Raw genomic sequence first — 15,367 nt, forward strand, 5'->3', positions numbered from 1 at the left:
GCATCTGTAGAGGTTTAGTCCAGCTTCTTCCACACATTCAGTCTCCTCAGATCCTTTTTACGATCTGTTTTTCATAAGATTTGTCCATAACAAATATCTGTGTAACAGTGTTGTCCTTTCAGCTGGGCACCAGAACTGATCCACAGCTTGCAATCCATTCATTTGACTGTTTAAAAAGCCTTTGAAGACCAGTCTACAATTTTACCAGCATTAAAGTGGTTATATATACAATCACTGAAAATTTAAACAAGACATGCTGGCCTTTTTGAATTGATATTAACTGGTATATGATACCGTTTTTATACTCAGAGTTTATTTGGTAAACTCTTCTGATAAATGGCTCTGTGCAAAAGTATATGATATTAATAATTTTATATATATATATATATATATATATATGTATGTATGTATTTATGATTATATATATATATATATATATATATATATATATATATATTCTATATATATATATATATGTATGTATGTATTTATATATTTATATATTTCTCTTCTTTAAGTACCGGAATCCCATGCGTCTGCTTGTTGCTATATTACAGGACTAGGAGTCATTGATTTATTTGAAAACTGAAATAAAATTAACACTACATAGTGTCGATGAGTGCTCTGTTGGCAATATACTCAACTATATACCCATATTCTTAATTTAATTAAATTAAAAATACTTTCTGAAATTATATGCAGTGCAAGTCCAAAATCAGTCTGAAATCTTGTGCTTGGACCCATGCAGTGTGCAAACACGTGCACACTTCTCTAGCACTCAATTAATCTCAGTCTGCTTTTGTGCTTTCCATTCGAATCATGGAAACGGCAGTCCATTGCAAAAGGGAGGAATTTCTCAGTCTTTCCCTGTGTTTAATGTCTGTTTCTGTACATTTAATAGATGATTGCTTATTTCACTTGCAGACGCTGACCCACTCTGTTATCGTGCACTCTTCGCACACAACATAACAACACCAGTGGAACTTGCAATTGCAGCGTTCGCTGCGAGTCTGCTGTAAGATGTTGTGGCCCCGGCCACAGCACAGGCTCTCACAGTTGTCCATTCCCTGGCTGGTCTTGTTACAGATCCGGCCCTGCGTCCCGGCAGAGTCTGATCCAGGGTCCCTCTCGCAGAAATCTGGGGACTTCTCAAAGTAGACCAGATCGTTTGCATTAGCTCTCCGTCGGTGTGTCGGATGGGCGTGCTCCACCTGACCTGTGTTTCTGTTGTGGGCTTTGATTAGCGTGGCGATATTAAAGCGATCCTTCAGCAGCGAGCCCACCGTTCTGAACTCTGGAGTCACCTGCCAGCAGGTCTTGAGCTGACAGCTTCCTGATGTGCCGTGGCATTTGCATTTCCTCCTCATGTGGTCCACCACAACCTGCACACAAGCAAAACAGATGAGGAAGATGTTAATATCTGGAAACCGCAGCATCTGGACCATAGTTGGCAATCTAGACCTTGCAATGCATTAGTGAAAAATCATCTGAGCCCTTATTAGTTGAATCACTGATTTCTGATGAATTGAAAACGAAACAAATATTAACAGATGAGTCAATGACGTTTAAGCGTGTACACAGTAAGGAAAATTCATTTTTAATTAGTTTTTTTTTTTGTTTTTACATCAAAAAAATATAGTTTTTAAATCTTTACTTTCCTTTTCATAATGGAACTGTTGATGGACAATATGTTTCATATATTACATGTGTGAGAAATGATTCCTCAATCATCGATTCCTGCCCTCTTTAAACTACATCTATGAGAACTTAATAAGTAAAGTTTTTTTTTTTTTTACATTATGAAGAGCTCATTAAGCTTTTCATTAAGGTCATTAAAAGTCATCAAGAAGATTCATTTCTATGAATTAGTTCCTGTTTTCTGTATTGTTTTGTTTTCTGCATGTTTCTACATGTTGGTTGGACTGCATGACTTTGATTTGCCTGACAACATTTTTAAAGTACTTTAATTATTACTTTATTATACATTTTTATAATAAAACTATTTTTATGATAAACTTGTATTTATAAAATCTGAACAGTTGTACCACTCTAAGATTATTGACTTTATGCGACACACACACACACACACACCACACACACACACACACACACACACACACACACACACACACACACACACACACACACACACACATAAAAGCTAACAAAATAAATTTGAATTCATAAAACCATGCACATCATAGAAGAGGCATATTCAGGTCATTGTACAGTATGAATGAAACACATTATTAATAAATAAATTAATATATCCAGATGAAGAACAAGATTTATTCAGTCTTAGTATTACTCATGCACTTTTTTTCCCTGTGGTTATAAGTTCCACCACATGACATGTCAGAGTTGGAGATGAGGATGCCCTACTCACAAGTTCAGACCTCCCATTCTCTCAACAATGCACTTATCTGTCATCCCCAGCTATAAACTTTTAGATCCAATTACCAAGAGGAAGAGGGGCCACCCTCACTACTGACAGATGCCCCAGCACCCACCCATATCAACAACACAGGCACAAACATTAAGGCTTAGCAATCCCACATTTCACACTGTCTCAGGCTTCCTAGCGCTCACCACGGGACAAAACACAGTTTGAACATCTTTAGAGATAAGTCGAGTTTTGTCTGTCAAAACTCTACGGATTAGGTTTCACTGTACAAAACGAAGCGGTGCTATTTCACGTCACTCAGCCATGGCTTGTGTTTTTCTTTCTTCAGCTTCCCCCCTCTTATGCTGTGGTGTCACAATCCAGGACATATTTTTTTTTTAGTTTCTGAATTGACTCAAAACAACTTTTCGATCCTCCAGGGATGCAGTCTGCTAAAACGCAATGTTCTGACAACTGTTGCCATTCACCTCGAGTCGCAGGTCACTTTCAGCAGTTGTCAAAAGCAGACATCTCCCATACCTGAAGATCGTGAATTCTTCAGGCTATACGGTTTGCATGCCAGTGGTTTCTGTTTCAAGCTCTTAGCCACCATAGGTGCGCATGCAAATTGAGCAGGTCTATTTTATATGAAACAGATTTCACACCCTTATTGAGGCCAAAGATAACACCGATCAATCACAACAATACGCCCACAATGGCAAATCAGGTACTACAAAACTGTTTGGAGAAAACACCAGAATTTCAGGCTGATCTCGCTCCGTCTGAGGTGAACACCTCAGTGAAGTGTAAACAAAGATTAACCCTGTGTAGTACCAGCATTTTCATCATGTCATGGTCATTATTTCGAAAGACTGCAGCCTTTCAAAAGGAAGCCAAATCAGTTCCCTGAGGGCCTATGCCATGTGGGTACAGGCAAATAAGGATATTCAAATCCTTATGTTTTGAGTGCCGAGAACCTGACGGCAATTTAAAAGTCTCACCTCCAGCAGTTAGGAATGTGGACCTGCTGGCCCATGCTGAGGAAGCTACAGGTTTGGGATGGAAGATCGCAGGGTCTGATTGCTCTTCTTCCTCCTCTGCCTGGACTCGGCACCTAAGGGCAGAAGCAGTGTGGGTGCGAGGCAGCGCAGGAAGCGCGGAAGAGACAGGAAGTCCTCTCTTCGAAGCTGCCGCCCTGCTTAAGTGACAACAGGATAATCTATCGGGTGTGTGGAGAGGTGGAGCATCTGACTGAAGCCTGGCAGACTGTCTAGCCTGAGGAGCTACAGATGAAGTGCAGGAAGCGCAGCTCATTCATGCATCTGCCATGAACAGATTAAAATCCTTAAAGTAATGCCTGTCAAGCCTCTGCACTGCCCTGCTGGCACAGAATGAAACTTGTGAAACAATAGGCTTTATCAACACATTTGTTTTATTCAACATATCTTACGTTTCTATAGGGATTCAGGGCTTTATATGCAGAGGAACATACATTTATATTGCAACCTGCATGCAATCGTGGGAAGGTGTCAGCACAGAACAAACCTAAAGGCATATTTCAAACTTAAAGAGAGCAAATCTTTTGGTGTGACATGTATTTGGCAGATTCACAGTGGAAGAAGTGTTGCAGTTATTCATCAGCATTTGATGTGTACAGCAACACGTGGTGCTCCAGAAGCTACAGCAAAACAGCAGAAGCTACCATAAATGGATGTGCAAGCAAAACATATTAGGGCCTATAAATTTGCACATTTTCTTTTCCGACATGCAGTGGATGTGGATGTTTAAGAATGTGCTGTAATTTCATTGGTACAGAGCAAATTGAGAGCCACATCTGGGCCACTTTAATTAAAGAAAAAGTGAGACAGGCTCACCCATAAACTGGCACCAGACTGAGATCAAGTAAAACACATTGGTAGCACATTTGGACCACAGGCAGTATACAGCAATACAGATGCAAGTCCCCTCAAGTCAGATGCTTTTTCCATCATGATTCATCAACAATGTAAAAACTAATATTTAAATAGAGCAGCTTTTACAATAATATTCAATTATTTGGGACTCGTCAATCAAGCCATTACAGCTGAATACTTTCAAGAATACTATTAAACTGAAACAGCATTTGCAACACATTTAACTTTTTTAATGTGCTGCATTTCTGCGTGGGATTTTATTTTGTTCATCCGGATTTCATTGGGGTGAAAAATGTTAGGCTATGATATTATGGGTGAAAATAACTTTTCTCTGTCATGCCGCCTTTTAAGAAGTCATTTAGCAAGTGGAGAAAGAAATATTACTGCTTTTAAAGAAAAAAAAAAATGTTTGTCTCTCAGTAGTTTCCATTACAGAGTTTCCAAATGGCAACAATTCCCCAAATTTATATATAAAATCTAATGGGAATAAAATTTAATTCTTACAACATAATGTGTATCATAGAAAGACAAACTTCCCACTTCTTGTACAATTAACCAGTGCATGTTATTCTAAAGAAAAATAACTTTCAAATAACTCATTCAATTCATGTTTCTTTAATAATCTGAGGTATTTATAAAGTACATTTCAAACTCCAGTTAAAGCGAGTGAATCTTTGCCATTTATTCCTCTTATAAACATGCTCAGCGTTAGTCAGCTGTGCACTCTTCTTGGTCTTTTCTGTTAAATATAAGTGTGCACAATTTTTGTGAAACACATGAAACAAATAATTCAATAATGATTTGTTTCATGTGGTCAGAAAAATTAGCACACATTTATAAATGCACATTTAAATAAGTGCAGTAATATACTTAATACTCCATCTATAGAAATTTTCAATGAGGAAATTCATCACAGCTATTCCAATGTGGCACAGAATTGCCATATGGCAAAAATGTTGTTTTCCTGTCTGATAAAGAGTTTCCACATGGCAGTGTTCATATTCCTTTAATTTACTGTAAAACAATTCCAGATAAAGTTGATCTGAGAACAAAAGCGTCTATGCATGAAATTTAGATGTACAAAGAACAGCTTGAGAAGCAGTAAAGCAAGCATATGGGTGACAAAAGTAAAGCTGTAGAGAAAATCAAATGTCACGTGGCTTAAAAATTAGTATACTAGTTTCTTTAAAGTCTGCAATGCAATTTCTCATCATTTTTGTGAATGTGAGAGTGAAGGAAAATTGAAAGGTTGATTTGATTTCATGTCTTTATCACTATATTACATGTCTAAAATCTCTGCATGCCAGTCCAAAAAGCAGGAACATATTAGTGTCTGTCACCACAGAGAGAGACAATCATGTGTGGGGCACTTTTGTGTTCAGGGCTTTGCAGTCGCAGTAAGACACCGTTAGGTTAGGTATAAGCTGGAGACTCCACTTAAGATCTAGGACAAAATGATGACAGGGTGCCTGACAACATGATCCTCCATCTAATGGCTCTTGATGAATTGCTGAATGAGTACTGCTCGGTTCCTTTGATGTTTCAAAAGAGGCGTTCCACCAAAACCTCAATGTCCAAACACACGTCTTTATTAAAATCTTGGACAAATGCATGACCAGACTCTGATGTATTTGGTCAATTAAACGTTTACATTTAAATCATGTGTGGTGTATAAAGCAAAGAAATGTAGAGGAAATGTCACTAATACTTTTAGGTCAAAACATTGTTTCTTCTATAAACTGTGTTCCTGTACCGTCTCCTGCCCTTTGCTTGCTTTGCTCTAAAAGTAGAAACACCGCATGGCTTTCCAACCGGTCTTCATTGAGTGGAAGGAGCTCCAATGAAAACATGCAAAAAATAATTTACAACCCCACTAGACATTGCCATGTAATCGGCAACTACTGCAACCATAAAAACATGCCCTGCTCTTTTAGCCCTGCCGGTCCATATGTTTTTGCCAGAGGCAGTGAATGGCAAATACTAAAACAATACAATTAAATCGATTCTCTTCATGCAGTTTCCTTTTTTTCGCCTCTCTGTTGCCCTGGCCAGTGACAGACTGTTTAAAAATTGTATTTGGGGAAGGAAGGGCGAATGTCTTTCTACTTCCCGCTGTGTTTGATGTCTAAAATCTTTTGCTGGCTTTAAACATCTGTTTCCAAATAGCCAGCAGCCACTAATTAGAGCTTTTAACAAGACTGAATGTCGTGAGAACCAGAGGGTGGGCATGAGGCGACATGTACATCCCAGTAAAGTCACTACATTCCGACAAGCGACTACCTTTCCCGGGGAGGGAGGTGGGAAGGTGAGGGAATATTGGGTTGCAAACCTTGCAAATAAAAAAAGCTCTGCGATAGAGAGCGTGTCCTGTCCTACCAGGGCTGGGACCCCTACCTCACATCACCCATCTGCCAAAATTATGGGACCCAACTGCCAAAGACAATGGGCTAGGCAGAGAAAAACATAAATATATCATGAATTTTGAGAAGGTGAGTTTAATTAAAGATGGAAGATGAAGGATTTTGCCATTTTTCTTTTCTCATTCCACTCACACTGACTCGAGAAAACCTGCCAACAGTAACATTTTTCGGTAGCAGCAAATTTTCTTGTCTATCTTTTTTCTGACAATCAGGTTCAGATGCCAAATAGGCTTACTGGCAGGAGCAGAAGAAATATTCCTGAACAATGGCGTCTCTCTCGTACATCACACCCTCGCTGGCAGCTTGATCAAACGCCACACCTCCTAATTGAGCTTCTCAGACAGAAATCCTGAACTTCCAGCATCCTTTATAGATCATCCAAGACAAATAACAATTAATCAGTTTAGAAACTGATAACAATAAAAATCCTTTGAAATGTCATCTCTGAGTCCAAGAATGGGTGACTTTTGCCAGGAAAATTCACAATGATCATGCTAATTATCATAATAAATCACAGAACTGTGACATTATTCATCAATAACAAAGATTTTAGAAATATACCAAATTTACAGTCTCTAGAACGATGTGTCTAAGCTTATAGCGTGAGACAGAATCGGGGAATGAGAATTAGTAGAAGTACTTTAGATGACAAACACGGCGACTATCTTTTACTTTATTTGAGACTGACCATGTTTTGTCTGAATAATCAAGGGAACCAGAAAACTGATGGAACGATACAGAGACAAATTATAGAAGAGGAAGTAGCAAACAATGAACAATCTGTGACTCTGTCAGTGTGAACCTGCCAGTGAAGCCCATCTGAGCTTATCGTGGTCATTTACACTTCAGCTCTGTACCGTCCTGATAAAGAGTGACAACAGATTAATTCATGATGATATCTTTCCTCCCACGTCTAAAATGCACAGCTGATGAGCTGTCATTGTGTGAGGAGCAGCCACACCAAAAGCAGTTCAAATTGCTAATATTGAAGTTACAAGCTATAGTGAAACTCTTAAAATAGTGCGCAATCAGTAGAGCATAGCGATATCAATGCCAAGACCATTGCTTTGATTCCTAGGGAATGCAAGAACTGGTAAAAAAGTTCCTATGGATAAAAGTGCCAGCTAAATTTAAAACGTTACAAGAAGTGGTGGTTTATAAGAGTAGAAAAAGAACAAACACTTATGTTCTAACCCAACAGCAGGAAGGCTGAGCTTTATATAATGAAGTTGAAAATAAGTTTCAGCAAATACTGTCTAATTCCTACAGTAAGTACTGACTGAAATGACATTTAAGTGCTGTGAAGTAACGCCAAAAGCAATGTCAAACCAAAATGACTGCCCTCAACCAATGAATAAGCCAATAGTGGGTCTGCAAGAGTAATATGACAGGAATGCATGCAAGGTTTATTTCAGCTAATTGTATTTACTTAACTTTCATGATCTCATGGACTTATGGACATAAACTTATGTCCAAAATAAAAAGTCACAAACATACACACTCTCATATTTGAAGTTTAACTGTAACTTGCTTTGCTGTTAGACTGCGCTATTTTGCAAAATGGACAAACTCACATGAGTTGAATTTATGATATTTATATATGTTTACAAAAGAATAAATCAGTAAAAAGTAAGTTATGCATAATGGGATGTTCAGGGAATAAACATTTACAGTAAAATAACATTAAACAGCACAAGCAAACTGTTTTGCCACATGAGTTTCTTTGAGAAAGTTTTATATGAAATAACTAACAGAGGCAGTGGAAAAATTGCGAAACCCAAGATGTCCACATGTGTACTTTTTCACCACCTCTGTTAGTTGTTGTAGTGATAGCCCTCTGAAAACATTTTTTTTTTCAAATGCTTAGTAATTACTGTCATTCCAGAATAATAAATTATACATAATAAATTAAAAAAGGCAGATTCCAACTATTATTGCATGGTGTCTGCCTCTGTCTGCATAATGCAATCATCTTGCAACTCCAAATCAGGTTAGGATACTCTTTCCAGCTCTCTTACATAATTTAAGAAGATAATTTAAGAAGTCTTACATTTATGAACAATTGTGTAACAACTGCTTGAGTGATCATAAAAAAGGATACACATAAGAAACATTTAAAAGTTTGGACATGTTTCTCATGATCTTAATTCAACAATGATATATATGTTTATGTTTGAAACTGGTTTTTAAAAAAAAAAAAAAAAAACACCTATATATGAAGTTAAATTTTTGGGATTGGTGACTTGGACTGCAGAGTGAAGAAAAAACAGTGAACAAGTGGCCAGATAACTTAAAACATCCCTCAGATCTGTTGGAAAGACAGCTCTGGATGCTCCTCGTGAAGTTGGGAAAATATACAGAGTGTTTTCCAAATATCTAAAGAGTAAAGAATCTAAAATAGATTTGTTTAATGTTTTGTTCGATAAACAAATTTGGAAAAGTATATGTTATTTCATATTTCTGATGACCTTGTGTTCTATACAACAGACTGCATGAGTAAAATACATGACATTTTTTACTACAGCGGTGCCCATTTGTTTTCTTTATGAAACACAAGTAACACAAGACAGACAATTAGGATCCATCAGTTTTTTACCTTATTCACGTCCTGTTATTCATCTCAGTGCATTTAACTTAACTGCTCTACAGTGCTGCTAATCTGCCTCTTATTATCTAATTAGTACAACAACAAAAAGAGACAACACCTCGATCCCTTACATCACACATTGCCACCAGGAGGGACTCACTGATCAAAGGCAACACCAGGGAAGGCATATTTTGATAAAGCTTAAATGCCTTTTAAACATTCCCGAATCCAAAGATAACACATTTCAGAGAAGCACATGTTTGCTTTTGCTCGAGTGGAGTTATTGCTCATTTAAGTGTTTTGCTGTTGGTAGGTGGTTCGGGGGGTGCGTGGAGATCGGAAAAGATTCATGAGAGCACCTAATTGAGCATAGACGGGGCACCAGCTCGTACGTTTACATGCAGGCAGGAGCCCAGGCAAAAAGTTCAACAAACCTCTCACAATGCCAGGGCCTCGCTTTAGAAAAACCAACGATCGCACGACTCAGGGAACACACAAACAAAAATGTTACACTTGGCAAAACGGACAGGGATGAAGCTTTCAAGAGCACAGCTGCAACATGAGCGTCCCTTCATGTTTAACCGCCGGTCGGAGGAAATCTGTAGCTTCTAGGTACATCAAAAGAAGAAACTCAACCGCTATTGTCTCCTATAGTACATGTGACACGGTTATAGTATCTCAGTAGAAAAGAAGCGCTCATCTTTGAACACAGGTTTTAACGTACCTTAAAAGGGAGCGTAAGATGATCCCTTTGCACTCTTTGGAAATGCAATCCAACACTGCTGATTCATTCAGGCTTAGTGTCACACATCACACACACAGCCACCATAATGCCGTCTCTCACCTGCCTGCCAACTCTGTTGTTGTGAAGTCTCATCCTGGAGTGAATGTCTCTGAACGTCTCACGGGAGTCCAGGAAGTCCTTGGAGAAGCGTTCCCCAAATTCCACGTTGGGACTGCAGCCGCCCCATTCCCAGGAGTCCTGGGGGCCGAGAGCATCGGCGGGAAAGTGTTCCATCACACCGTGCACCATGCCTTTCCCCCTGTTGATGGCCTCCAGCTGGAGACGGTTGAGTTTGATCCTGAACGCCTCTTCATCCCCTCTGCGTTTCTCATCACAGCCACAGGCCTTCAGCTTGCCCATGGCGCAGGCGTTGGACACGGCATGCACCACTCCGGCCGCTGCGATGGCATATGCAAATGCGCTTTCTCTGAATCCTGCCAAAGAGACAATACAAGGGATTATTCAGGCAAGCCTCATTCAAACGTTGTCTATAAACTCCCCACTTTGCCCTGGAATTGTCCTCTCTGTGCTTTGTGGAGAAGATAGCTATCGCATTCGAGGAGAAACCGCACAAGCCCTGATGTTTGACAGCAGTACCAGTATATTCCTTCACACAACAAGCAACAGAAAGACCTCACAGGACAAAGTTAGTGAATGCTGTGCTGCGCTTAAGCATCCAAAGCATGCACATGCAGGAACAATGGAGAAGGTGTGGAGGGCTCCGGTTAGCGAGGCTAAGCACAGACATGCTCATCTGTGCACAGGCTCTGCGCTGAGCTCAAAAACGTGGCTGCAATTAACCTGGCTACTGTTAGCAGCTGTTTGATCTGCACTAATCACATGCTGCTCATCTGGATTTCAGCTTTCATCCGCTGCACTATTTATTGGACCTGAAGTGCGGCAGACTTTAAGCATTTCCGACAAGATTTAAGAAATTCCTCAGCAAATACGTTCGAACACATGAGAGCCATATGTAGCAGTAGCAAGTTATGTTGTTGTTCTTGTATAAGAATATTTAATTACACACTTTTTTCTTTCTCCAGGGTTTCCAGAGCGAAGAAGGTGCCTGCTTGTGCTAAAGGATTGTTGAAAGCTAATGGTCTCAAACAGGAATAATCGGAGGTCTCATAAAACCAGACTCTCCTGAATCACTTTCAGGGACAGATGGGGAATTAAAGAAGGCCATGCTCAGGAACATGAAAGAGCCCATAAAGGCTAAATAGTTTATAGTTCCTTCTGCCTGCTAAAATCAAAGAGCACTTCTTCAGCATGAAAAATACCCACTTAAGTACACACAGAAAAAAACAAAAAAAGATATATATATATATATATATATATATATATATATATATATATATATATATATATATATCAGTCTGGTAAATGTCTATGATCTCAAAGAAAATATGGATATATGAAAATATGAAATGAAAATATAAAAATGAAAGCCTATGAAATTACTATCTTGCCATTTAAAAATCTGAAAGCATATGAATCTCTCTCTTCCTTTTTCTCTTTCTCAATAGATAGATTGACAAAATGTGTATTTTTAATGATTAAATCACTAAAAGAAAAAATGTATGTGCCTGGTTAATATCAATGATCTGAAAGAAAATAAATATTAAGAAATATGTGAAACTGAAAGGCTATGAACTTCCTATTTTGATTTTTAAATAATCAAAAAAGGAAAATCAGCATGGTTAATGCGAAATATAATATAATATACCGACAATGTATAATGACTTTTGCATCTTTCATAAAATTACTTGTTTATTACTTGTACATTTTACTTGTACTTGTACATTACTTGTACTCAATTACTTGTTACATATTTAAATCATTATTTTTTTCTAGTTAAGTTATTAAGAGAGAGAGAGAAAAAAACTCAGCCTGGTTAATGTCAAAGATCTGAAAGAAACTCTACAAGAATATAAAAGCATATTACTTCTGCATGACTGACTGTCTACATTCATATGCATTCGTGTGACCACTAAAGTTGGTTTATTGTAAATGATCATTCAAGAGAAACAGAAATGTCCAAGTTTGAACAAGTTTTAAACTGGCCATGACCCTATGTCTACCACTTAAAAAGCGTGTTTAATGCAGATTGGGGCTTGTGTTATTAGGCCTGTGAATGCAGCCTCGCCTCACCTCCGTGTCCTGTTTTGTCCATCTCTGGTGATTACAAATGACTAATGAGCCTTTAAACTTAAATCAGGTGTGAAGCAGTCAGTGTCTGGAATTCACTGTGTTTCCCAAAAATGCTTTCTGATGGCAGAGCTGCCCTTGGGGCACAGAGCAAAGATCTGAGATAGCTGAATGATGTCCAATTGATCATTTCAAAATACACAGGAACTCACACCTATTAACCAACCCATCCAACCACAGTGACATACACACTCACGCAGAGGAGACCTGCATGCTGAAATACACACACGAGCGCCACACGATACCAGCCAGTGCTGCTTCTTTTTTTTTTTTTTGTGCAATCCTCTCATGATTCTATGGGGGGCAAGTGGCACTTAGGCACAGCCAGGAGACACAGACATGGAAATGCTGTTTTAGATTTCCTTCCAAGCCAATGAAAGACCTGGAACAAATCAATCTAACAAATAATTTAAAGTGAGAGGCATGCCCGACTGCGCTGATGGTAGAGGAAGTGGGAAAATGAATTAAAGATTGAAGGAAACTGTCACTTTGGGTTACAGAAACTAACTAAACAGGTTTATGCTTTTGCCACTGAGGGTTGGGAAAATGCTGAAAGCAAATTCACAGCACTTGCACTGGCACAGAGTAAAATACATTAGCTGGCCAGGGAAGCCCTCTTGCTGGATATTTACATCCACTCTTTAAGTGATATATGCCTATGGCTGATAAAGCTTTTCTACTATCAAACATTTATGTGCGTCTGCAATATACAAACTTCAAGGATTCATTTACCCAATATGGACCAGTTTGCTTACCCCTGCTGAAGACAACACTCTCATAGGGGATCTTGTTTCTGGTCTCCAAACTTGAGCAGTTCCAGCGGTGTCCTCTGAACTGATGCTGGCACTCATGGATGGCGATCTGGATGCCCTGTATGGCTGAGGCTGTCACATCTGGATGTCTCATACATACGTCCAGCTGTTTCTTTGTCAGGCCGGGCAAGGTCAAACACACCGTGTTGGCATTAAGAATGGGGTCAAAGGGGATCTTTAGTCCAAGGATCTCATTTGAGTCTGCCCTAGAATAGAGAATGAAACCTTATCATGTATCCAAATACATCTGCATGAAAAAAGGCAATAAATAAAGAGGTAATAAATAATAAATACCCTGTGCTCTTCTGCATTGTTTAAGTGTTTAGAAAATACAAAGAACCTTTATTACTGGATCATACAAAACTTTTGTGGCACATATTAAAGTGACAAAAAAGTACCACTGAGAAGCCTACTGCTTATGACTATTACAAAATACACCATGTGCTGGAAATAGACACCATATAAGTGCAGAAAATGTGGCATCAAATGGGGCTGATTTGAGGCAATTACGAATGAGTTAACTTGACAAATAGCAGATGCAAAGCTCCTTCCATAACAGTACAAGTAAGAAAAGTTTTGTGAAGTAAATATAAGCAACTACAAACTTACCTCAGTGTATAAACTAACTACTACATTGCAAACTAACAGTACAATATAATAATATTAAAGGAAAATGCAAATAAAGAAATTAATAAACTGCAAACAAACTGTAAGTTGGTTCACTGATATTAAATTAAGCTCTGGTAATGCCATTATTTATTAGCAAAAGTATTCAAATCTACCAATAAAACATCTATAAATTCAAACTGAATCAATAGCCCACTTTATAACTTCATGACACTTACAAATAGTTACTAGTTAACTTTCATTTTCACACTTTTCTCAAAGATGTAAAAGCAACAACGGATGTACAAAACTTTAAAAACATATTTTTTTGTTTGTTTTTGAAAGTTTTCGGATGCACGTAAGTACAGAATATCAAGCCAGTTCATGTTTGTGAGCAAATGTGTTGAGTAAATCAATATTCACGTGCAGAAACGAATACAGTAGTTTAAATTTGACACGAAACAACTGAGCAAGTTCTTACCTTTGAATTAGAAGCGACGCCAAAGCCAAAGAGCAGAAGAGTCGAAATAAAAAGTAATCCATGCTGCTGCTGGTGCTCTTCTGCAAAACTCTTTCACAACTCTTCTGCTTGAGGAGAAGATCCGTCCAATACGCGCACAGCTTTCCAGCAATCAGCTTCAGATCGTCCAAATCCGACGAAAAATAAAATGATGCTGGAGAGTGCCAAGCGATGTCGTGATACCTCATGCATGAAATCACTTCACAACTTTTCTGCTGGAGCTATCAGTTTGAGCTTTCAGAATGAATGAAAATGTGAGCCGACGCTGAGAGGATCCGCTGAGATATCATCTGACACAAGACACTCGTGTACACATCAGTACTCAGACTGAGCTATCTACTGTCTTCAGGACTTCTGATGTTTGCCTTATCTTGATGGCACTCAGACTACACTTAACTCTCTGCCAGCCCACCTCTACGTCAGCGCACACACACTCACACACACAGCATTCTGCCGTACAGGACAAGTGCCTCATTAGACGTATCCCGATTGAACCGATAAACAGGGAAGTTACGACTCATTGGGATGTGAGGGATTGATCGGGGACAGATAGAGAATGATAGAATCTAATGAGGTACTTTCATGCCATAAAAATGGTTAAAAATGAATGTTGAAGGATTTGAGACACGCGGCAGGACACAAAGACAGAGATAAACCTAACAGATAAGCATACAGCACGTCTACTTAAATGATCTGGAGGCAAAAATTCCATTTACATAAATGTTTTTCTGTAGCAGTGGTTCTGTGTGTTTTGATAATAATAAACAAAAAGTTTCGAACCCCTCTTTTAGGCTATTACAATAAATAAATACAATTGAATATTATTTAATATCACAATTTACTATTGTAAACAATTACTAAACTGGCTAAATAAGGCTATTTTCCTAATTGTCCAAATGGAGCAAGTTGTCACGTGTTTTAAATGTTAAAAATGTATATTCACTTTACATTTTTGTATGCTTCCTTTTAATTTCATTTTGCTATTTTATGAATTGTTTTGTGTTCCATAACTGTTTACATTTTGCTGAATAGCCAAGCTGTTCAAACTTCAAAAGTCACAAAAGGTCAACATGTGTTTAATGAACTGTATATTTTATTCCTTTCTATTACATAATGAAATTTTTTTTTTTTCTA

At 38.3% G+C, this 15,367-nt stretch overlaps 1 protein-coding gene across 1 annotated transcript; it reads right to left on the minus strand.

Annotated features, from left to right (window-relative positions):
* Window positions 1–497: 497 nt before the first annotated feature.
* On the minus strand, window positions 498–14,645 carry LOC109097086 (protein Wnt-10a-like). Its single transcript, XM_042731030.1, has 4 exons — window positions 14,195–14,645; window positions 13,051–13,313; window positions 10,148–10,521; window positions 498–1,382 (listed from the first exon to the last, which is right to left on the minus strand). Exons 1-4 carry the CDS (start codon window positions 14,419–14,421, stop codon window positions 915–917), a joined length of 1,332 nt encoding a protein of 443 aa, XP_042586964.1. The 5' UTR covers window positions 14,422–14,645; the 3' UTR covers window positions 498–914.
* Window positions 14,646–15,367: the final 722 nt, after the last annotated feature.

Source organism: Cyprinus carpio, chromosome B9, assembly GCF_018340385.1.
Source record: "Cyprinus carpio isolate SPL01 chromosome B9, ASM1834038v1, whole genome shotgun sequence".
NCBI classification, from domain to species: Eukaryota; Metazoa; Chordata; class Actinopteri; order Cypriniformes; family Cyprinidae; genus Cyprinus; species Cyprinus carpio.